Source organism: Falco biarmicus, chromosome 7 (assembly GCF_023638135.1).
Source record: "Falco biarmicus isolate bFalBia1 chromosome 7, bFalBia1.pri, whole genome shotgun sequence".
Lineage (NCBI taxonomy): Eukaryota > Metazoa > Chordata > Aves > Falconiformes > Falconidae > Falco > Falco biarmicus.
The window spans coordinates 59,550,253-59,574,654 of record NC_079294.1 but is presented as its reverse complement, the minus strand read 5'-3'; the positions used below and the strand labels follow the sequence as shown (position 1 = coordinate 59,574,654).

Genomic DNA, 24,402 nt, shown 5'->3' with positions numbered 1-24,402 from the left:
GAGCCCTCCGTGCCCAGCTCAGGAGTGCTACTAAGCACGTGCTTAACTTCAAGCAGGTGAGCAGTCCTTGCGGAAGTGAATCCTTAAAGGAATTAACAAAACTATGACTTGCTGATCATATATGGAGTTGATTGCTTCTTAAAAGATTTCTTGGGATTTTTAACAAGGCTGACCCACAAGACATACTTTTTGACAAATAAAACATGTGCATGTGACAGAGTTATGTATGTTAATTTTTCACACTTCAGAATGTTGACCTTCACGTTCTACAGTAGCTCTGTATAGGGACTGCTGGCACTGATGTTCCTCAGTGTGTGGAGGCTAAACACTGACATCATTATTATTATTTAACTTCATGCAGTATTTCTAAAACTGTCAAAGCAGCTTACTTAAAAATAGCTCCGTGAACTAGCAGCTCCACTGCAGCACAAAGTCAAAATGTTGCGAAGTGGTACTGAAGGCAGTCATCTTTATTTTCCCTTTTTGAGTAGGATAAACAAAACAGACCGTGCAACATTACACAATTTTACACACCTTACACGCTTCATTTGGGTTTCATTTGAGCAGTTCAGTTACATCCCAGCCCAATTATATACATAGCCAAAAAGAGGAGCTCAAAACAGTTGTGCTATTCTGTTTTTTCTTCTTGTTTTGTTTTCATAAAAAACTCTGGCTTGTTGACACACCTGTAAGCCAGCAGCTGGGGAAGAATCCCATACATTATGTTCAATATCAGGAAAAACTGTTTTGCTTCTTCAGGGACTCTGTAGATGTAAGGAGTTCGAGCATGAAGAGAAGCACCGATATGGGAAAATTGAGCCTGTGGTGTGTACATAATGTATATATTAAAAAAAGGTAAAGTTGATGTGTATTTTGGAAAGATGGCATAATCTGCATGCAAGTATGCATCTCCAGTGACATTTTCCAAGCCAGCCCTTTTATTTCAGGTATTTCCATCATACTTTTGCACCTCAGTATAAAAATACAGTTTGAACAAAGATCATTAATATCTTGGCATAAGAGGCATAAACGGAACCAGCAGTGGCATGGTAGGAGGTTCACTTTATGCATGTGGTGGCACTGATCTTTACATCAGATAGAGGACTTCACCCTTGGCTTCTGAGTGATTAGTCATGCAACAGGGTCCACGATCCTTCCCCAGGCAAACGGCCGCTGAAGTGTGCATCACCGTAAAGGTCGGCACTCCTGAACTGCAGCACAGCAGTGGGGGCAGGACCTGCACCCACCTACCTAGGAATGTTGTCCTTGCCATCAACGGGAAGCAGACAGACACTCCCTCGGAATAAAGTTAGAAAAAAAAATCTTGGAAGCTGTGTTAGCTCTGGGTTTGGTTGGTTTTTTTAAATCTTAATCCCAGTCTTCCAGATTCTGATCCCAGAACTCGTGATTTCAGAAACTGTCTGCAATATTTGGCTTTTGGGTATAGGTTAAGTTTAGAGTGAAGGTTATAAGCAAAGACAAGCCTGCTGGGCTGAAGCATATTTTTAGCATAAACAAACATTTAAAGATAGAAGCGTCAGGATAGTCGCTGTCTTTTGTCTCCATCTGTTACCTGCTATTTCAAGCCACAGCTCATTCACATTAACTATTGTGTGTCCATTATTTATTTATTTTTTTTATGATTATTTAGCTAGTTAGCAGTGGAGGAGGTCCAAGAAGATAAAAATCATTTTGATCTTAAGCAGAGCAGGAGAAAGGGACACCAGGAATTTAGTAATGCAGGGGAGTACACTATGGCCAAATCACGTCCTCTGTTCTGGCTTCAGCAGGAGTTATTTTGGACTCACGAAGAACACAGTTCTGTTCACAGTTAGCACAGTAGAAAGTGAAATACAGCGCAGGTGTTTTAACACACCCCCCTCTAGCAAAAGGTTAGGCTGAGACCATACATCAAAACAGAAAAGGAAATCAAGTTTCCAGGTGATTCTAATCACCTCCACTGAATAGGGAGAGCTGATCTAGCAAGCTGGAGTCAGGAAAGGGAGTAATCAAAGAAATCAAACACAAACACACTTCAGCAGAGTGCCACTTAGCATGTTGCTGTAAATAGGTATTACAGAGTAAACAGATGTTCAGGGGGATGCTATCAGCAGCCTTTTTATATCAGCCTCATCATTCAGCCTGTCTCTTGCAGCCCTTTTGTCCTTACCTGTCTCAGGCAGGAGCTGCCTTTGGCACCTGGGTGGTTCCTGCTCAGACCCCTGCTACCTTCCCTCGCCTTGGCAGCCACCTCAGCCCAGGCAGCCAGAGTATGAGTGCTCAGCACCAAAGCCCTCTTGCTACATGAGGCAGCAGTTTCCTCAGCAGCCAGCCAGCCACCATCAGGCTTCAGATAGGAGGTCTGGGTCTGCCTGAAGTTTTCCTACATGCTAACAGCCTCCTGGTAGTATTTTAGAGCCTCTTCCGGGATGAACAAGATGCTCAGCTATGTACTTCTCTGTGGAAGACTGCAAGGCCTGCCTGTCTCCAAGAATGGCCAGCTGTGCATCATAGTAAGTTGATAGTAAATTCATCATAAGTTCATAGTAAGCCTTGTCAGAAAAAGCAGTAAGGGGCTGCTTCTGAGAGACCCAGAGCTCCTGCAGCCTCCTAGCTGCCTTTGAAGATCTAAGCCTTACTGTGTGGTCTTGTCTCTTACAAGAGTTGTGACACATTAGTGAGCTTTGCGCCTTATAAAAAGAAAAAGCAGAAACATTTTGTTCTATTTGTAGCCAATGAAGATTTTTACTAGCTAATAGTGCACCATATAATGAAGTTACTGTTTATGTGACTTGTTTTTTCAGTATAACACAATTGCTTTTTTTCCTTTCATTACCAAGGAGGATATGTAGGTCTGTTAAATTATTTTATTATTATTATTTCATTTGCCTCTGTGGATATTGTGTTATGTTTTTAATCTCATGTGTTTGCTTTCTATGACAGTACTCTGCCATTTTTTTTTTCTCCCTCCCTTGGGGCAGGGTGTGTGTCTTACAAGCAGGTCTGCCACTCACCAGTAGCCCAGTCCTGCTCTTGCTAAGTACCAGGCAGACTTGCACCAAATCCATAGTTTTAAGCAGCAAGACCAGAGCTGTCAGTTCCTGCAGCGCTCTCTGCCTGTTGAGCAATAAACGGGCTGGCATTGCGGTGAGAGCAACCTTGAGTCTGTTCTGTTACTCACTGTAATCAGGTTCTCTTAGCAAATCAGCCATGCCTTGGTGCTTTCTGTTATTGAACCCTCTCTTAATTAGAGAATTTTAAAGATCAGACACCTAAACCCTGGCTGAGAAACTGGCCAAATGAGATGCTGCAGGTAAACTTCTAAGGTAGCCTTAATGTTTTAACATGCAGCCTTTCTGAACCTCGAAGCCTCCGTCGGCCTTCTGCTCAGGCCATCCCACACAAACTGGAAGCTGCCTGGTGCCAGACGTGGTGCAGCTCAACTGGAATTTGTGTATGCCTGCTACTCATTAAGCTTCTTGTCTGTATGAAATAGTTTGGGTTTGGATTATTTTTTTTTACAGTGTTTTTTGCCTGTAGCCTAATCATAGGCAAAACTTCAAATATTTCTTACCCTGCAGTCCAGAAAGCCTCCAGCTAGGGGCAGAGAAGGGCCCGGAAAAGGTTAGGAGTCATACTTCACTCTGCACCTTCTCTGTAAAGCAACTAAAGTCAGGCAAGGACTCCAACTTATTTTGGAGGGGTTTGGACCAGGTCTTGTGAGCCTAAAGAAACCATCAAATAGAGTGGGGAGGCAGTAACCTAGAAAGCATGTTCCTTGGGTTTAGGTTCACTTGTAGACAAGAGGCACTGCAGAAGCTAGCCACCAAAAACTGCAAGATTAAGGAAAACACTTGGATGGAGAAGTAGAGGGAAAACTTTCTATGTCTGAGAGAATAGGGAAGCAGACTATGCAGAGCTGGTGAAACAGAATAGTTTTGGATAGCAGGGTTATGGCTCTTCATCCCTTCTCATGTAGCTCACTTGCATAGGGAAATAGCAATTTAATCAAGTTCAGAGGCTATTCCAGCCCTTTTGTGTAATCAAAGCTCCTGGTACTTTAGCCGTGTGACATTTAAAGAGCTCTTCCTGAAGCTCCTCAAGTCTAATAAGGGTCACAACCTGGTTTTGGAGTCTGAATGTTAGTAACAGAATAATACAAGCTGAGACCTGCATGTAATTCTGAAAAACAGTAAATATTTCTCTGTGTGTGAAAGGCTAGGCACTTTTAGAGGTTCTTAGTTTAGATGCATCACATGGTATTTTGACACCTGGTTTTTGTAAAAAAAAAAAAAGTTAATACTTCATAATGATAGAAATAAAAATACTTAAAATCTCACAGTCTCCATCTGTAGGAGCAGTGTTCATGCCAGGGTAGCAATGCTCACTGTTTTGTTGTTAGGTATTTACCTGTATCGGACCTTTGTGCATAATAGAAGAAAAAATGTGTTTCAGTAAACTACATATGCTTTAATCATGAATTACAATGTTTTAACTTGAGAAAACAGTAGACAAACCTGGAAATGTGTTTTCTGTCTCAAAGTGACCAAAACCAAAAATAACATGAGTCATCAATTCACTGTCTCACACATTCTTCATCCCAGGTTGCTCACAGTTCACCAAATCAAATTAAATCATCTTCAGTTGTGGGATGACTGAAGTTCATTCTGCAGTGCATTAAAGTAAACTCCAAACAAAACCCTCCCAAATGTAAAGAAACTTTTTTTGAATCAGGATAAAATGTGCAGAGTGTACAGCAATGTACAGTTCTTTAAATCAGTTTTTGTCAGCCCATGGTTTTCACTTGTGTCTAGGACAAGCTTTAGAGAGTAAAATGGGGAATTTTGAGTGTTAGCTTTGGGTTTCCAGTAGCTTTTCTTCTCATTGTCTAATGTGTAAATTGGCATTCTCCTGAAGCCAAACCAAATGGACAACAGAGAGGGTTTAGACTTCAGCAACAAAATGTTGCATGTATTAATCATACAAAAGGCACAAAGGCAGAATGTGCCATTAAAGAAAAAAGTGAGTGTTTGTTATGGGAAATATTTAAGGGGGGCGGGGCAGGGCACGAGCACCCAACAACAAACCAAAACCCAACCAACCAAGAATCACCTCCGATCTGGGATGCTGAGCTTTTAGTTAAGTTTGCAAGATTGTGATAGCACACTCTTGACTTCTGGGTAACTTTTCCTTGTGCTAAATAGTCTTTGAAGGAGCGGTTTCTTTCCTGACTGACTGGGGAATTCATGAAACCTGAGTAATCTGTCAGAGAGAGTTTCCTGATACTGGCTTGTGCTTTTTTTTTAGATTAGATTTAGGCTAAACACAGTTGTATAATATTTGTGATACCTTTTGAGCATCTAAACCTCCTTGTTTGCCAGATTCTGTTTTGACATCATTTGGTAATTCAAGGTTCTCTATAAACTCTTTAGAAAAAAAAGTCATATTCTCCATTACTGCTCACAAACAGAAAATGAAATGGCACTCCCCCCCTCCTTACTGGGCAGTTAAGCTGGATTGTGGTTGGTATCCACGGATTGTTATCTCAGGCCTGAGGAATAAAGCACTGCTCTGTGTTTGTGTAATAGCGGTATTTAGATTACACTTACTGCCGTGTCCCTACATTTGCATTATTGTTGCAGTATTATGTGCGTATTTTCTGCACTGTCTGGATGATCAGAGCATGTTTCATTTCCTACATACAGCACAAATCAATTGTCCCTCTATCTCAGCTGTTCAGTGGTCATCTACATGTCATAAGTCATTTACTAGTTGCTGTTGAATTTTTTTTTTTGTTTCAGTCAGTCTTCTCGTAAGTGTCAGCACCATCTAGTAATTAACTACAGTTGTTCGTTAAGAGACTGAGAAGAAAATGCGTTGAGAATGCATGATCATTGGTCTGCCTCTGGCAACACAAACATGTCTTAGTGTTGCTGTGGTTTGTGGCCCAGGAGGTTCCCCGTGTTCTATCAACATAATTGCCCATTTTCTGTGACTAGTGAATACTTTTTCCATTTATATTTTTCAAACTACCTAGATTGCCAACACATATTATGGAAACAATGCATTGTACTGTTTTGCTGTGCTTGGTGCTTTTTTACATGGTTGACTGTTACAGCTTTAAGACAATCCTCCTTCATGGTCTCAGCTAAAGAGTGCATTGTGCTTAATAAGGTTTAAATGAGCGCAATAAAAAGATTCTGCAGGAGAGAAGTCTCCTAAAGCAAGAACGCAGTCATTAGAGACAAGTAATAGGTTTGATTCTCCACTCCCTTAAATTAGTTTGGTTTTTTTTTTTATAGATACAAAAGGTGATCTGAGTTACAATGGCATAAAACCTGCATGGGAAGATCAGGCCCTGGGCCCCATATTTATTCCATAGATCTCTACTTATTAACTTGTAATTCAAGAGTGAACATTTTACAAAGAAATACCTGAGCTAGTCCTCCAGCATGTATAAGGGTTAAATCAGGCATCCAGGAACAACCAGGCACCAGTAGGCCATACAGAGCAATCACATAGTATGGCACAGAGTAGAACATGTATGCCAGCATCTGCATTTTAAACAGAAGTATTAGTTGCTTTGTAGTGTGAGGGAGATGCGTTTCAAAATTAGCCAACTGCTGACTGAGGACTTGTGACTATTCAAAGCTACACTCCTGGCAGCGATGATTCCCAGGCCTTTATGCAGCTATAACTTCTTTGAGAAAACAATTTCATACCTGGATGCTGTTGACTGGATCCAGATACCCTAAGGCCTCCGCTAATACTGATGCCTGTTTCTCTTTCCCACATCCAAATCCACTTCATCCTAGGACATGTTTCACTAACCTTTGCCATCTTGAGACCATGCCAATAAGCGTGGCTTGACCTAACTCAACACGAGCGTCCATTTCTCAAGCTCCATGGCACTTTCAGTTGGGAAGTATGAGATATACCCAAGCCACCCCTTCATTCCCAGAAAGAACAGGTCAAACAGAGATATATTTGGTTTCTGCTCATTGCCTCACTCGTGAATCCTCTTACTGCTTCAGGCCCTGCCCCCATGTAGCAGCCAAAGTTGCAGAAGAATAGCAACCTTGCAAGTGCTACAAAACTAAAGCAACAGCATTCTCTCCTCTGCAACGCTTGTGTAAATAGGGTTTGTAGAAAGTGCTATGTTTCAAGGAGTGTCACTGGTGACAGAAGCGTAACATCAGCTTAAGGAATCTAGTCCTACTACACCCCTTTTTGGTCCATTATTCCAGACTGAAAGTCTACTTTGCCCTTCTAAGGAAGGAGAATGATGATAAAAAGCATGCAGCTGTGTTTCATGGACTATATTAAAAGAAGCCTGAGTAACTGGGATGTGTAACTCTTAAGTAACTGATTTGAATCTGAGTTTATCACAAGAGTTGGTACCTTGTAATGGCTGTAGTACGAAATATGAAATACTGTTTAACTTGCTGTGAACAAATAATTCCCTTATTGATCTTGTCACCTGTGAAACCCATAGCTTCATATTTGTACCAGTTAACAAGTCACTTAACACTCTATGCTCCACAGTCAATGCTTTACCTGAAGCTTAGGATAGGCAGCAGGATCTTTTATATAAGGCTCGTGAAGTTGAATATATAGCCGGCAGAGTTCAGCAGGGCAATCCAGAGCAATCTAAGAAGAATTTTTAAAACTTCCCGTGAACAACGAATTTGTTCGAAAAACGAGCTAACCTGTTACCAGCCCTAGATACTTACTCAGTGGCCTGCAGTACTGCTAGCCTGGAGGCTTGCTAGAAGTCCACTACAAAGGTGATCCACTTGATCACCAAATACAAAACTGAAATACAGCCTCCTCTCAGCTCCTACTCAGAGGGTTTGTGAGGAAATACTGACAGCCTGCTTTAAAGATTTTGACTGAAGAGAATTCAGTCAGTTGGCTATGCTGCAATAAAAGTATAATTGCTATTGATTTGCTCTGAAAAACAGACTTTAATCCCAGCAAGTGAACTTTCCAATGGAAAATTGCTCAAATGGGAAACTTCAGGTTAAGCATCCAATTTTAGGATAGCAAGCTATGGATGTAGTACAAGAAGAGAGTTGCTTTGTGGCAAGGTAGCGGTGGAGAGCAATGCAGAGAGACGGGTGTTACTCGCAATAATAATAATTTTTAAAAGAGAGTAGCAAAGGAGAAATTATTGGATTTTACATTCCTATAGAAAGAATAAAATCCCCAAAAAAATGGACTCAATTGCAAAAGTAGTTCCTTTCCATAGTAGCCCTTAAAACAAAAAATACTATTCTGAGTTAGCAATCCATGTCAACAGCTGTCACTCTAAGTGTTCTATGGCGAAGCACCGTAAATGCCTAAGTTACAGGACTGAACAGTTAAGTTTTGCACGACTTAATTTCATGCGTATTCATTGTGTGACTTTGAGTGGGAAATAAAAAGGTTTACAAACAGTGGATATTCCTCCCTGTTCTTTTCCAACATGGGCATCCAAGAAGCAGGTCTGAGTGGACTATAATGGATTATGTTTTATTAGCTTTATCACAAAATCACAGTTACTGCAGCTTACACAGAGATGTTCCATTGATCTCTGCATGTAAGTAAGGCCAGTAAACAGTTCCCATTTGGTAAAGGAAATAATGACCACACTCTCAAAATCAACAAAAAAAAAATCCTCTGAGAAATTAAGAAGTGGGACTGCAAACCAAGTGAGCATGAGATTAACATTGCCCACAGTGAAATTACAGGTAAACCAGCTGATTAACCTGCATCAGTGGTGCTCTGAAGGAGCATGATCTATAAGAAATAAAGCAGTCTGTGACAAGTTAGAAGAAAAAAATGTTGTTGACAAGCAAGTTTTCAGAGAAACAGCAGAAGATGACAGAATAATGTGAGCAGCAGAACTATAAAAGGACAGTCTGCACTAGGTAAATAAAATGTTGCTTGGGTACTTTTCATCACCTCTTAGAATTATTCTAGACAGGATCAGATCTACAAATCAAGCATGCAAGTGGTGGTCTAAGACACCTGAACGTTTGAGCTCTGTTCACTGAATGATACACAACTTCCCTTCTGCTTTAAGACAGAAAATGCTTTAGAGCTGACAAAGGACTAGATTTACCTACTACTGGCTTTATCCACTTCAAGCATTTTCAGTATTGATCCATTCCCCCAGAATTTTTAATTCAACCAACTATGCTTAAAAGCAAACATTTTTTAAAAAATCAGCTCTTGGTAATAGAAACAACATGTGTTTTTCAGGTAAGGTGGACATATTTTTTTTCAGGTGGAAATGTTGTCCTGTATCTCATGCAATATAAATTAACTTGGTTTCCTATATACTTTTAACTATGCATCTGTTTAGAAAAACATGAATACAGATTTAATTTAGTTGGTTTGTCTCAGTGTTCCTGGCCATAAATGTAACACCAGGCCAATGAAAACAGTTTTAAGTCATGTTGATCTGCACTTGGGATGCTACTTATACTTGTGATTGTGCACCTCCTTCTGAAAAACACACTTTAGAGAGGACAAAATTAAGAAGCAAAGCACCACTAATTATCATAAATAATCAATTTGTCCTTTTTATATCTAAGGCCTATTCCAACCTTGAAAGTTACAGGATTTCCCTTAACCAAAATGTACATACTTTTTCACACAGCCACAATGATTTCAAATTTAAACATCTGACTTGAAAATTAGAGGCCAGAATATTAAAATATCTTCAACTTACCATGCCCCTAAATATGCAAAACCCCGTTGCTAGAATGAGGTACGCAGCTAACATTAAATCTATTGGTCGTCTTAGGAGTCCTTTCTTCTGGACTTCCTGAACTACCTGCAACACAGAACATGTGCAGTGAGTACATCCCAGTTCCACATGACATGTTTAACTCCAGATCAGTCACTACAAGAAGGGATAAGTGGTGAAAAATTATGATAGACAGAGTTAATTCTCAGTTACGTTACCCTATTTATCCACTGATTTCAGAGAGACACAGATTTCCGCATTTAGAAAAGGTGACTTCAGACTTTATAGGATGTAGTGAGGAAAATTAATCTGAATAAACCCTAGAAATGGATGGATCTAACTAAAGCCATTTCAATACAGATTAGTTTACTTTCAAAGCAACCTAAATCAAGCGAATACTAACTGCAATCACATAAGGCTTTATAACGCCTTCAGAGTTGTGGGTTTTTTAATGGGAATGAATTAATTTCCCTGAATGTCCCTATGTAGAAAAGCTTTGGAAATGTAGGATTGTCTCAAACATTTGGAGTTGAATCTAATACACTTTGTAAAAGGACTGTCTGGAGGGACAGCAAAAAAAGGATCTATCTTATTACTGATAGTGATTTTCAAAGCAACCTAAATCAAATGAACGCTAACTCTGCAATCACATAAGGCTTTAGAGCAGCATAACTAACTTCTTCAAAGTTGTGTCTTTTGTTAATGGGAATGAATTAATTTCCCTGAATGTCCCTTTGTAGAAAAGCTTTGGAAATGTAGGTTTGTATCAAACATTTGGAGTTGAATCTAATACGCTTTGTAAAAGGACTGTTTGGAGGGACAGCAAAAAAAGGGTCTATCTTATTACTGATAGCGAATGGTGGTTTTCAGCAGGCTGTGACAGGTATTGAAATTAATGGCGTATCATTGGCACAAAATAAAAGCTTTTCTGTGGGTAGCTGAGTTCTCTGCTGAGTTCAGTGAGCAAATAATGTATCTTAATATGTAATGCAGAAATAGAGAATGAAATATGTGTGTGCATGTATGGAACACATGGAAAACCCTCCTTTAATTCATTACTGTATGCTATGGACTCCTCTGATGGGCACCGAAGCACTTCTTGGCATCTGGATCTGATCTGTTCTGTACCTCCTTTCCTCAGCCTCAGAACAGGAATCTCCTTGCTGCACTGCACAGGCAGACGTGAGGGGCTCACATTCTACAGTAGCAAAGGCCACATAGGTATCTAACAAGGAAGATAGCTTGGAAAAACCAAAGTAATCTCTTTGCTCACGTGGTAAAACTTAAAAAGACTCATGGAAATAGTTTGAGGTACATTTTCATCACTATGTAGTCACAGACAAAATTATAAGAATGCCAAAGTATCTTTCTGTAGTTCAGAGGGAAAACTTCCCCATTTATATGTTACTCATTTCCCCTTCCTTTTTATTAGCCATGTGTTGTCATGCAGACAGCAAAAGAAAAACCTGATTTCCTTCCTGTTACACACTTGTGGAATTGTCTCCAAAGCACAAAACAATAATTAGGATGTAGAGGCATAGTTAAAAGCACTCAGGATCAAGATACTCACAATAAAGTTATTGAAACAGGAGAACCAATCTTGCAAGCACAATTCCTGAGTAAGAACTGCAAGATCTGAATTGTAGTTTAACAAAAATAAGGCTGTTTTACACAGAGGCCATGTCCTTTCATAAAACGCTTTTTTTTTTTTTCTTTTAAAGGTTCTTTTTCAGAAAAAGAAAGTGACACCTTTGCTTTTTTATTTTTCAAACACAAATAACAGGTCTGTTTTGGCAGTATGGTGTCACTTCACAGTATTTACAGTACCAGTGTAGGAACGTTCACAGTATTACTTGCAAAGAATGTCTATATTCTAGTATTTAGTCCCATGAAGGACAAAGGCCTCCCATGGCTGCCGAGTTGCAAGTCATTTTCAGATGCAGACTACCTAAGGATAATGGAAAATTGAAGGGTTGATATATTTTCTTTCCACTTTGTCTAAGTATGAAGCTTATATAGATGTATGTCACTCCTCGTTTCAAAAGGTATGTTAAATGAATGTGCATGTTTACTGTAATCAGAAAGCAACAATAAAATTTTGTACTTGGAGGTTTTTGAGACAAAGCCACTATTAGTGGAAACAACCTTTGGTGCAGTATGAGTTTGTGAAATTGCCAAGGTACAGAAAAGCTGCACCTTTTTTCTCTATGCATATATATATATGCATTTTTACAAGTAAAATGAAAATGAAAAGCTTAAAAGCAGAAGCAAGAATTTGAAAGAGTGTGCACTTCGCTGTCAGACCTCAGCTACGCAGCAATTTTGCCTTGCCTTTCTTTTACACAGCAAAGTCACATCAATACATGCTAAAATTAATTACATGTTAAGTACTCTGGCTGAGTGGAGATGACCTGCTACAGGTTGCCCATTTATTGCAAACACTGAACTCTGCACAGATCTCACCAACCCTGCTGTTTCTTTTGTGTAGCAAGGAAGTGTGTAGGCACGCTTTGCAATTTCACTTCCAGGAAAAAGCTGTTTTCCATAACCTCTGTGAGACTGTTTTAGGGAACAAGAATAATCTGTCCACAGAAGTCAGTCCCTTCAGAATTCATGTGCAAATCTGAATTTATATGTATTAATTCTGAATTGTAAATTACATTAAACTTTTCTGAGCTGATATACTTGTAGATAAAGCTACTGGGCTTTGTAAATACTGCAGCACAGCTTGGTTTGATTCTAAATGAGGGTGTAACTCCATTTCTCTCCCATGCAGCCATCTCTACTAGAAAACACCCAAAAGTTCATTAACTGTCTCCACAGCGATTTTTTTTTTTTTTTAAAAAACTGGGTTATAATAATATTATAGCAATGAATCCCTTGCTTCCACTGCTTTCATGTAAGTATTTTTCCATATACTTGCACTATCATGTTTAAAAGCATTATTACATATTCTTCCTAAACCTTTTAATACCAACTCTGAATAATGATAGCTAAAAAAAGTTAAAGTTCACAGCTAATTGCAAGTGATCTATTGAAAGAACTAAATATTTTCAGGACTTACAATGATTAGCTAACTGATAGTAGCATTAGACACAATTATTTCCTGAAAACAATACTTCATTTAGGACTGAGGGAGTTGTATAAAAAATAAGAAAAATTCAGAAGTAGTCATGTTAAGATTTAAAGGCATTTTAAGGTATACAGTTATTGGACCCAGGTATTCATGCTCGGATATGGAGCATAAATTAGCTGAGAAGATAAAATATGACTTCTAAAAAAGAAACAACTTAGGAAGGGTAGAAGGCCCCAGTGAAAGGCATCAAGGCTTTTTCTATGACCTTCCGAGCAACAAAGTTGAAGTTTACAAGAAAGGACTCACTAAGAAGTGCAATGTTAAATTCTCAGATCACCAGCTCTTTCTGCACTCTCTTTTTGAAACAGAGTTTAAAAACTAGGTTTCTCTGCAAATATATACCAAAGTAAATACCAAAACTAGGTAAGCAATTTAGCTCCTGATAAGCATAGGAGACGTGGCTATATTTCAGCAAATAAGCAGTCTATCACATATTTTCTATGCTAGCAATTGCTGTGGTGTTCGCAGTACTATGAAAACAAACTGAAATCTTCATTCGTCCTTCATGCAAAGGATGTTCTCACTAATACATGGCCATCACTACCTTCAACTACACTTAACTTCTCTACCCTGATGACTCTAAAGAATGTGTTTCTGGCCAGAATTAGTGATGCCTTTAAGTAAATCAGCTCAAACTGCTTTGGGATGGGACACACTGTTTCCCGTAAGCCTACACAGGAAGGTAGAAGAGTGTTTGGCACTCGAAGTGTCCCCCAATTTGCCTTTCATAATTTGCCTTTCAAAGAGATTTTCCCTGTAAGTGGTGATTCTGTAGTGGTTCTTCATACTTCAGGAGATATGAACATCTGTCTATACCTCTTTCCTACTGAAAAATCACAGATGGATGACTGAATGTTACCTTTCATACATTTCTGGGAAAATGTCAGTGCATCATCTGCTGTTATTCTATGCCGTAGGCTACACCACTTGCACACTGGCTGTTTATTAGCTATGGAATGGGAACTAACTCCTTCATCTGTGTCTGTGTTTTCAGTTACAGAATGAACCTGACTGAGACTCAGGAGCTCTTGTGATGCAAAACTATTAATTGATTATATTACCTAAAACTGATATGGTGTGCTGTGGCAATAAACTGTCTTGCTTATAGCAACAAAGAGTTAAGAGATCTGTTCTGTGCTTTGTACTGCAGGGATTTTTTTAAAATATGAAACAGTTCATAAACTTATTGCATTTTTTGATTGCTCAGTTAATCTCATTACAGCCCAACTACTAAATTCAAAGGCAAAGATCTAAGGAGTTTTAAGTAAATATTTTTACAGATTTTAATAAGTATGTAAATAATTCTCATATCAATTAATGTACAATGTCTTACCTGTAAAATCTAATATTGCAGAATGAACATACAAAAAATTATTACATGAAATCTGTAAGTTGTCTGCAGAATACTTTCCTGCAGAGCTTCTACAAGGATTTTGTGGTGCTTTATGAAGCTGGCATATTTTCATATTTTCATCAGTATTTTCATCAGCTAAGAAACTGAAACAGTCAGAAACTGAGTAGAGGGTAGTAACACAATTACACCTAGAAATGGGTTCTTTATTCTAAACATAAGATTCTTTTGCTTTTTCTTTACCCCACCATAATGAAATGATCCTGCAGTATAGGTATTTTTACAGTGTCTACACAGCCAAGAAGCAATTGTCGTAACAGTGAACATTTACAGTACATTCCATGCTCACAGAGGGACCTATAAAACTCAGCAGAAACAGCAAGCATATTTCAGTTTTCCTAACAATAGCCAACCTTAAATACAACAACATTACCTTGACTGGAGTGTCGTGAGTCACCGAAGGTTGGTTATAAATTCGGAACCCAGCCCATATGGGAAGGCAAATATATGGTACACTTAAGAAGAAAGCAGGACATACTTTTGTTCCGTATTTGCCTATTAAAAAATAATTATAAGATGTTTGAGAATTTGTAAGCTGTGTTGCAGAAAAGCTAAAACATATATGTAATACCAAACCTGAAGCAGCTCTGGTAATGCAAACATAAAGTGTTAGAAATCGCTGTTAAAGCGACACACTGATCTTGTTGAAAATCATGGGCTCAGGATAGTCGTAGAGTCACAGGTGACAGAGAGGCAATAGACCAGAAGCCATTTTAGAAATTAGGGGGGTTTTGCAGGGACGGCAAACCACCTTTGTCACTCTGCACTAGGTAATCCTATAATGTGGGACAGCTTTGAAATCTCTTAATGGAACCTGCTTCAAATAGAGACATCACTCTTTAAAAAATGGAAAAAATTAACGTATCCATTTTTTAAGATCTAATATTGCATTTGTTTTCCAAAGTCTTGATTTCTCCTACAGACCTGTACTAATATTTGAGGACAAAGCATAAATTCAGAGAGCTATACTCAGCCCAGGTAAATCAGGAAAATCTGTGTCTTTTACACTGGCTACTCTCTATGTCAGAAAGGAAGGCAGAAGGCATGCTCTTGAGAACAATTCTCTCAAATTTCCCTAGAGGGAAGAGGAAGAGGTATTGTCACATTAAATCTGCTGTTTTCTCTGTGGTGCATATCTACAAAGGAGGGAACTGGACTGGCCCAAGGCTGCACCATGAATATTCCTCCCCTATCATAAAAAGGAGGGCCAGAGTAAGCTTTTATAAAGCTGACTACAGGATTCAAACACATGAATATTTTTCTCAGTTGAACACCTATCAACTTTGCATCAATTTAAGCTTTGCTAAAAAGGAAATCTTTAATTGAGGGGAGTGGCACTCTTAAAGGACCACCTACCTAATAATGATGTAAAATTATTTTATTAAAATTCTCAACCTCTAGGAGCACAGCTATGAGCTGATTTTTGTCAGAAATCTAGGAATGTTATATTCTTTTTTGAAAATAGAATAATTTCCAGATTTCACTTTTATAGGTGATTTGGATGTCTCTCGTAAGCTGCTTGAAAGTCAGACTACTAAGTAAATTGGAAATTTCATATAAAATAAAATTTATATTTTCATGATACTAAGACATGGTTATCGTCTCATTGCTTAAATTAAACCTAGTTTGGATGAAAGCCATATGGGTGTAACAAAAGACTATTTTTTTTCCTCGAGAGCAATGTCAATTGAAAGGATTTTTTTTCCTGGTCTCCATCTTTCCTTCCTCATATTTAAATTTCAAAATATCTTCCATCTCTCTACTGATATTCCTAAAATTCCTCTTTCATATTATTACAGAAAGGAACCAATGCTGCAGTAAAATATAGATAACCTAATGCTAAATTTAGAAAACGTTTCACAGGAAGAAGTTAGTCATATAAATTATGTCCTTACCCACAATGTTTCCAGGCATAAAGACAATGATGCTCATGATAATGGAACCTAGCCAGTAGAGGCCGATGGTTCTATAGCTTTGTCTGTTTAAAAAAGGAAATAAGAAATAATTATTGCACCATCCCTAAAAATCCCCTACCCCAAATCACCCTCAAATATTATACTAATATCCATGGTTCTATCCAAGTAAGTAAAGGTTTTAAAATCTGTACCATAAGTCAACAGTGGATTCTTGCCTCTGAGAGGGGGATGTGGAGAAATCCTACATTCATGTGTGAGAAAGTTATCACATGAACAGTACAGCATTAGTGCATACTCAGTTATTTGCTGTTATGTTTCATTCATCTGAAGACTGACTGCATGATTTTGCACATCACAGGCTGTACAAAACTATAAAAGAATTAATAATGAATTATTAATTTCATTTTTTTAATGCTTCTATTACCAGCAGGTGCATTCACTTCTGGAATTTAAGTACATATTTTCTCAAACTCTTTATTCAACAGCAAGAAACATAAGAATATCTAGAAATTGTGTCTGACACTGACGAGAGATCATCATCATGCTAAGCAAGACACTATTCCTATCATAAATATGTTATCTGGAAAAAAAAAAAGAGTTTTCACACATGGTTTTAACATGCATCATCTTTAAGCTTTCCTTTTAACTAGCACAAAGCATGCAGATGGGCTATGATCTCTGCTGCAGAGTGAGGAAGACTCACTACAACTCAATGCATTTGCTAGGCTTACTCAGCTGAGAGAACAAATAAGTTAGCAAGGGTACAATTCCTGAAAGCAATGACACTTCAGTAGTGTTGCTTTGGCCTAAGACATTAAACAGTCCTGAAAGAAAAATCTAAATACTGCAAAGAAAGCCCTTTGTAGGTTGCACAAGAACGCAAGCAAAACAGTACACAAATCAAAATTACTTACTCCCATGCAATAGCTGCCACCATCAACAGATACATCAGATAATGAACAGAGCCATCCCAATAGCAGATCACATGGCCATACGCAGTGTTCAGATACGGTTCACCCTAGAGAGTATTTATTTTTAAGTAGATAAAGCGATCAGAGGAAGAATAACAAATAATTAATGAACAGCAAGAAACAATTTCAGAAAAGTGATGTTCTTTCAATCTGGAGGTACAGTTTTTGAGTGACAATACACATTTCCAAGCACAAACCTGATTTAGGTAGGATCAGGTACAATTAAATCACTTCTACAGTTGCAAAATGGGGTGCAAGATGGAAGGGAAAACGTCTATGCATGACTGTCAGCATTGTTCTGCTGTATTATGGAAATACTACTTTTCCGTATTTTAGTGATAAAAGCTACAAAATAAAGATAAATTTAACATGGAACAAATAAAGATATATTTAGCAACCTAGAGATCTACAATGGTATTGCATATATTGATGACAATGTATAACCTTGTAAGGTCCAACTCATTTCACGCTAGAGTTCATGGAATCTTTTCAATTACTTCAGTGACTTTTGTATCAAGCACTTACTGAGCTATTTTTGGTGGATGTTGATATTCAGCAGCAAACAGATTCTGCTGACTAGGTATCTGGCATCATGGAGTTTTAACTCTAATTCCTTTTAGTAAAGTGATTAGGCAAAAATAAAGGAGCAGTTTTTGTTTCCGTCTTGGTAACACGTTTAGGTACTGCAGTACTCATCCTCTCCTGAGTGCTAGCTATGGCTTTCTGAGAACATGTACAGTTTATTCAGTTCCCACAGAACTTAATACAGAATGGTATTACCTAAACTAAGTGAAATAACACTGAAACTTGAAAGGTATGACATTTCTCCCAAATTAGTCAAGTGATTTCAAGTCAGTGGAGGTTTTGTCCATAACAATAATGACAGGTCAATGGCCAAATCCAGGAAGACCCTGAATGTGTAAGTGGCTATTTTTCTGTGACAAATACTATACCAAGTTATTTATAGCAAAGATTTTATTTACATTTGTAAGCCAAACAATTGTTTACCTCTCTCAAGTAATGAGTCATGAATCCATCAATAATTCCATCCTGTTCCAGTCCAATTATTAGATTCACTACACTGGTAAAGGCAAATACGGCATAAACTGCAATAAGATAAAGGGGGGGGAGGGGCGGGGATAAAGACTTGGGATCAGCAGTTGCTTCACAGTCCAATAAATTCAGTCAGGCAGAGATCTGTTGAACTAGATGCACGTAGTTTGAGGTCACAGATATTTAACATACAATACGACTTTCCCACATAGCTTAGTATTTTTTAGTTAGTGGTTAGTCAACAAAGTTCTTGGGAAACTCAGGAACGTCAGTTCTGTAGAACTGTAGGCACAGCCTCCATGGAAAGCCAGTGTCTGCAGCAAGGACTATGTAGTCTTTCAAAAATCTTGGTCACACAAAGTATGCAACCTTGACTGTAGTCACCTCTTGGAAAGGAGAAAGGACAACAGAAAGGAAGTGGAGAATGTGAACTGCCATTTTTGGAGGTGAGCAAGGCAAACTGATATAGCCACAGCAGTCCAGAGGACCTATCACGCAAGTTAGCGAGACACTCCTTTGAGACAGGAAATTTATTTGCAGAAAGTTTATGTTATTTATTTCCTTTTATTTCAGTGTGAACTGAGAGTTCCCAGCCTCGTGTAGGACACTGGGGACAGATGCCTGTGAGTTGTAATGAGGAGGAAGACAGAGGGCAAATACAGGTGGTTTGTACACTGCTTTGCCTGTGGGCCCATCTTGTAAAACTTCAGAAAATAGCAGTGTTTTTTTTCTTCTAGATTTTTGCTATAAAGTAATCTAGAGTTAAGGTTTCCTTTTAAAAGGTAATCAGTATCTCTATTCTTTTATGGCAAAGTATCAATATAGAAATGTTTGCCCAAGTCTGCAGACAACCCAAGCAAGGAGTTGGGGTGGTTTGAACTTTCTTACGTGTCACAAAGGTGAATTAACACAGAAGCCTAATGAAAACGGGAGAATTAAGGAATTAAATCACAGGAAGAACCAAGCCATGGAGGCCAAAGGTCCAAAAATCCCAAATGAGTCAACTCATGAGAGGTCTACTGTGGTGCCAAAGTCCTGCTACAAGGAAGATCTCAACAAAGTGGGTATGACAGCATTTCAACAGTTTCACAGCCCAACTCGAGTGTTATTCTTTTCAAACAGGAGGTCTGTCTTGTCCCTAAGCTGGATCTCCTATTTGAGAAGAGTAAAAAGGCACAAAAGAAGCATGCTTTCTCCTCCTCTTTCCCCAGTCTGTCTTTCCTGGCTCCTTAGCACCTCACCAGACTGGATTCTGAAGCCATCTCTTAAACATTTAATTTGAAACAACCATCATATATTATAATTTATATAAATTAACACTTTCTGAATTTAGATTTCTTGTTACCAAGACATACCATAAAACAGCGGGTCTTTTGGTGGTTTTCTTTTGACAAGAACACGAGCCAACAGAGCAATAAAAACCATAACCAGCAGTCCAACTGCAACAATTGCCCAGGAACTGCAACAGTATTAAAAAGAAAAAGAATTCATAAGACAGGGAAAGAGACAGAGCTGTTTTCTTCAGCTTTTCCTACCATCTATTCTCAAATGCAAATACTACTCTTGAAGTAACTTTTAATACTTTAAAAGGCTGTTTTTAAAGTCCATTGCACAGTCTGTCATAGTATTCATTTTATAGTTTTGCAGAATTTATGTGCCTGTCTTTTCACACGTGATCATCTAAAAAAAGAAAATACAAAAATAGCTAGATAAATAACATATGCCGGAGTCTAGATTTGTTCAACTAAAATCAGTTTTCATATTGGTATCTGCAAAAATAAACAAAAATGATGGAAAACTTAAAGGCCAACAAGAGGTGAAAGTCAGAAACAGAGATTTCACAGATGAAAAGGATCATTAGGGACATTTAGTCTAACCTCAGCAATAAATTATCTACTCAGGAAATTACATATTCACAAAGAAAACACATCAGTCCTGTGGAATGGGAGTAGCAGTGTGGAGTGCCTATGATGGATCTAGGTTTAACTTCCAGTTTTGGAAGTGCTACCGAAGGTCTCTCCAGCTCTATAAGGCAGGATTGCTTGGGGGGTTGGGGTGTCTGTAATTAATGCAAGCGGGCTCAGCGGAAAAGACCTTTGCTCTGAAGATGGGACTATAACGTTAGCGCATGTAAAGTGGCAGTGGAGAAAAGCACAAAAAAGTTGGGCACAAAGCAGATTTGTCTCCTTCCCCAAGAAAATGCCAGCTAAGAAAATCAGTTTGATATTGGCTTACAGCTCGGAGTGCGTAAATTGTATTTAGTTCTCTGAAGACTTTATTTCTCCGTCTTCACTTTTGTGCTCATGCAGGGGGAAAAAAAGGAGGGGAAAGTCAGGTAAAGTCCACAAGTATAAGCTAAAAATATTTGGTACGTGATTTCATACACAGTACCACTCTGTGTGTCAAGAAAACAAACTGTGTACAAACAAGTATTACTATGACAATTTCAGCCTTCGTGAAATGTGACTTAAAAGTTACTGCAAAAAATTTGCAAGATCAAATATTTCAGAATATATACACAAAGACTTTTGAGTCAGGCTCAGCAGTACTAGCTTATTGATTTATTTTACTGTTTGAACCTTTTGCTAGTCTGTTTTCCCTGTGATTAATTTCTTCATACCATTACAGCTCTTAATACTGCAGTGACTTTTCACCGCGGTCCATCAATTTGAAATAAACATTGGCAATGAATCAAGTAAGTCAGCGTGCGTTATTCGGCATTTCTCTAGCAATGAGAAACAACAACAAAAAAAAAAGTTATCGGCCAGAAGGAGGAAAATGAGGAAGGAACAGATGTGGCAAAGCCTTAGAAACACGAAGCAAATACTTATGCAGTAAAGTCGCAGAACACCCCGGGCTGTGGGATCACAAAATACCACACAGACCTGTGAGCACACTGTTTTTTTTCCATGAAGAAAGACCTTCCTTTCCCAGACCTGCGGTCTATCCCGGGATCCTATTTTTTTGGCAGAACGAAGGCACATGGACATTTTCAGTTAAAACTCGCACGTCTTACGGGGTGCCTGGAGCGTGCGGCTCGGAGCCTCCCGAGGCCGGTGAGTTCTTCCATGCGTTCTCCAGCAGCACTGGACGCCGTTGGCGGACGCCTTGCAGGGCAGGCGGCGGGAGGCCGCGCCGCCCCGGGCCTCAGGGCGCTGCGGGGGCCGCGGGCCCGGCGATGCCGCCCGGGCGGGTTTGTCCTTTCGGCGCTGCCAGCCAGCCCCGGCGGTGACCCGAGCTCCGGGGACGCCGGGACAGGCTCCAGGTGATGCGAAACCGGCAGTTCTGAGGGTCCCGGGGTGGGCGGCCAGGCGGGGGCCCTCGAGGCAGGAGCCCCTCGCGTCTCCCCGGCCGCATCCCGGCACGGCTCCCGTTAGGGGACGCGGGCGGGACCCGGGAGCGGGGTCCGTCTCCCGCCCGAGCCGCTGCCCGCGGCGAGGCCCGACGCCGCTCCGCCTCCCGCCCCGTCCCGCTCAGCGCCGCGGCCGCAGCTGCCCTCTCCCTGCGCCGCCGCTAAAAATACCCGCCGGGGCCGCCCGCACCTCCCTCACCGCCGCCGCCCGCCCGCTGCCCTCCCCGCAGGGCGGCCTCGCCCGCCTCACCTGCCGCTGGCCGCCAGGCAGTTGAAGAGGTACGTGACGGGGATGGCGGTGAGGGAGAGGACGAAGACGCCGGTGGCCGCCGAGGCGCTCATCCCCGCGGCGGGAGGCGGCGGCCGCCCTCTGCGCCCCCCGCCGTGCCCCCGCCGTGCGCCGCGCCTTGCCCCAGGCGCCGCCTCGCCTCAGCCCTTCACGCCCCGCGCAGGGGGCGCCCGCCCGCGCGCGCTCCGCCGGCCCGTGCCCGCCGCCCGCCCCACCGCCGGCGCGCGCCCCGCGGCGGCCGCCCCCTCCCGCCCGCGCGGGAAAGGTTAAATCCGCCGCAGAAACCGGAGCCGCCCGGCACCCCGCCGGCGGCACGGGGAGGGCCGCGCAGCCTCCCGCCTGCCCCGGGGCTCGCCGCGCTCCCCTCGCCCTGCCCCGGGGGCGCGGGGCGACGGTGCGGCGGAGGCCGCGGTCCGGGCGGGGGCAGCCCCGCCGGTAACCGGCAGCAGCGGCGGCGGCCCGCTGCCGAGCGATGCTGCAACAGTTGAACTGAGCGTTGCGAAAGAGGCGTCGCAGGTTAATTAGTGACCGGTGGCCCTGCAGGGGGCCGCGGGCGGAGCGGCCGTGTGCGCGGTGCCCGGCGGAGGCCGCCTGCTCTCACGGGAGGTGGCGGTGGGTGAGGGGTCGCCTTGCTCCGGCCAGTGCAGGAGGCCAAGAAACCAGTGAAAAAACGTCTGCATCTCTTTTTGCATCAGAATTTAGCAGGATTATTAAGAACAGGGGCATTCACCTTCTAAAAATGTTGTAATTGTGAACTCGCCTTTTCCATTTAAATGTCAAAAAAATAACAACAGTTAGGCATATGTTTGAATTTCTCCATCAGCGTTTTATTTCTGGCTTCAAACTTTGTTTATACTTGAGTGTCAACACTATAAACTGCCATTGTGCAAAGGTGGAAGGCAAACAAATGCAAACCGCTCTTCCTGGAAGTTACTGAGCATTTAAATCCATTGGCAAGAGAAAAATGATCATCCTGTGTTGCCCGGGGAAAAACAGCAAATGCATTTCTAGCGTGCCAGGCAAGCGCGTTCTGGTAGAGATCAGGACGTATTAATGCTGTTGTAGAAGGACCATCTGCAGTAGTGGCCACGATTCCGATTCCCTCGTGTTGAAATGATACAAAGGAGTGCTAAGGTGGCTGGGGAAACGGGGCACCTGTCCATCAGGAACAGGCTGAAGAGCTTGGCACGCTAGTGCTCTCCATAAATACTTGAGGAGTTAACACCAGGGAGAGGAAAGAACTCTCTAATTTGAAGGGCAAAATTGTGAAGATACTTTAAGTCGGTTTTGGAAACCGATTTTTAGCTATGTGCAGTAAAGGGTCTTCTAAGTCTTTTACAATAGGAGTAGTGAATTAAAAAAAAAAAAGTCCAGTTTTAAGGTGTGATTTGGTAAGTTAAAGCAATGCATTAATTAATGTGATTGCCTCTGACAGAAGATAATGTGGTCACCCAGAACCTATATATTATATACAAATTCTTGCATAGTTATTTCGAGTGAGAAAGGTCAAGAATCTGGCCACAGGTATATGAATGGGTTAAACCATGCTCAATCAAACTATCTGGTAAAAACATGATGCAACTCCTAAAAGTAATTTAGTCCACCCAAGTGTCAAAATTGCCATTGAATGAGTCAGGGCTAAATTTACCACGTCCAAATGCCTACCTTTCAATGCACAGCCGGTTTACTTCTCAAGCTTTCAAATGTATAGGCTGCTTATTTGTATGCAGCTGCCACAGTGCAGTCTCAAGATTCATGTCTCAGGCTTCGCTGCTTAGTTCCTGTGTCCGTAAAGTCAAATGCTACATGGGAAGCTTCGTCCTTACCACTCTGTTGGCGTTAACTGCAGCACAGATTTGCACTGGGCTTGTCGACCAAGTCCCATTTCAGCTTCTGAGTAGAAACTGTCAGGGCACAGCGTGTGGTAGGCACAGAGCAACTCACCTGTACGGGGTGCAGTGTTTGAGTCTATTGTGTTGAGATCTATCAATTTCTGATTAAAAAAATAATAATGAGCATCTGGTAGCAGAAAAGACCCCTCAAATGGAATGTTTGAAGTGTTTGTTCAAAGGGGCCTGTTTTTTCCTTTCATTTTCATCTCTCACCCTGTGACAGAAGCACTAGTGAGCCTTCTAGCTCCTTTGTTCCTTACGTTTCCCGACAGAGGAGGCCCCCAAGCCCACCCATGACAGTGCTGATCACGTGGATTCTGGTATCCCACGCTTTCCATATCGGAAAACTTTATTCCTAGTAGCGACAGATCCTTCTGATTCCAACCTTCCTTCTCTGTGCCAAAATATCCTGGCTTCTATTTCAGTTTTATGAAGAAAATAATATCCCCAGCATTCTTGTTGACTTTATTTGTATAGTTGACAACAATTCTAGAGAAAAAGGGAAAACTTGCTTAGTTAGCACAGCCCAAAACCACTGACCGACTTCCCCAATGGCAAATAGTTCAAAATTTGGCTTTGAGTCAGAAATTAAGTCAAACAACAAGCTGTCTTACTGATCAAACAACACCCTCAGTTTAAAAGCAGG

The 24,402-nt window shown here is 40.8% G+C and overlaps 1 protein-coding gene across 7 annotated transcripts; it reads right to left on the bottom strand.

Annotated features, from left to right (window-relative positions):
* Positions 1-452: 452 nt before the first annotated feature.
* Positions 453-22,085, bottom strand: TM6SF1 (transmembrane 6 superfamily member 1). 7 transcript variants are annotated; one of them, XM_056347771.1, is made up of 10 exons: positions 21,826-22,077; positions 19,579-19,682; positions 18,179-18,276; positions 17,114-17,217; positions 16,179-16,261; positions 14,657-14,778; positions 9,719-9,823; positions 7,558-7,650; positions 6,435-6,554; positions 453-1,297 (listed from the first exon to the last, which is right to left on the bottom strand). In XM_056347771.1, exons 1-10 carry the CDS (start codon positions 21,915-21,917, stop codon positions 1,088-1,090), a joined length of 1,131 nt encoding a protein of 376 aa, XP_056203746.1. In that variant the 5' UTR covers positions 21,918-22,077; the 3' UTR covers positions 453-1,087. The 7 variants fall into 7 exon arrangements, with proteins under 7 accessions (XP_056203746.1, XP_056203747.1, XP_056203750.1 ...); XM_056347772.1 differs by having other exon boundaries at positions 453-820; positions 21,826-22,072; XM_056347775.1 differs by lacking the exon at positions 21,826-22,077 and adding an exon at positions 21,240-21,737.
* Positions 22,086-24,402: the final 2,317 nt, after the last annotated feature.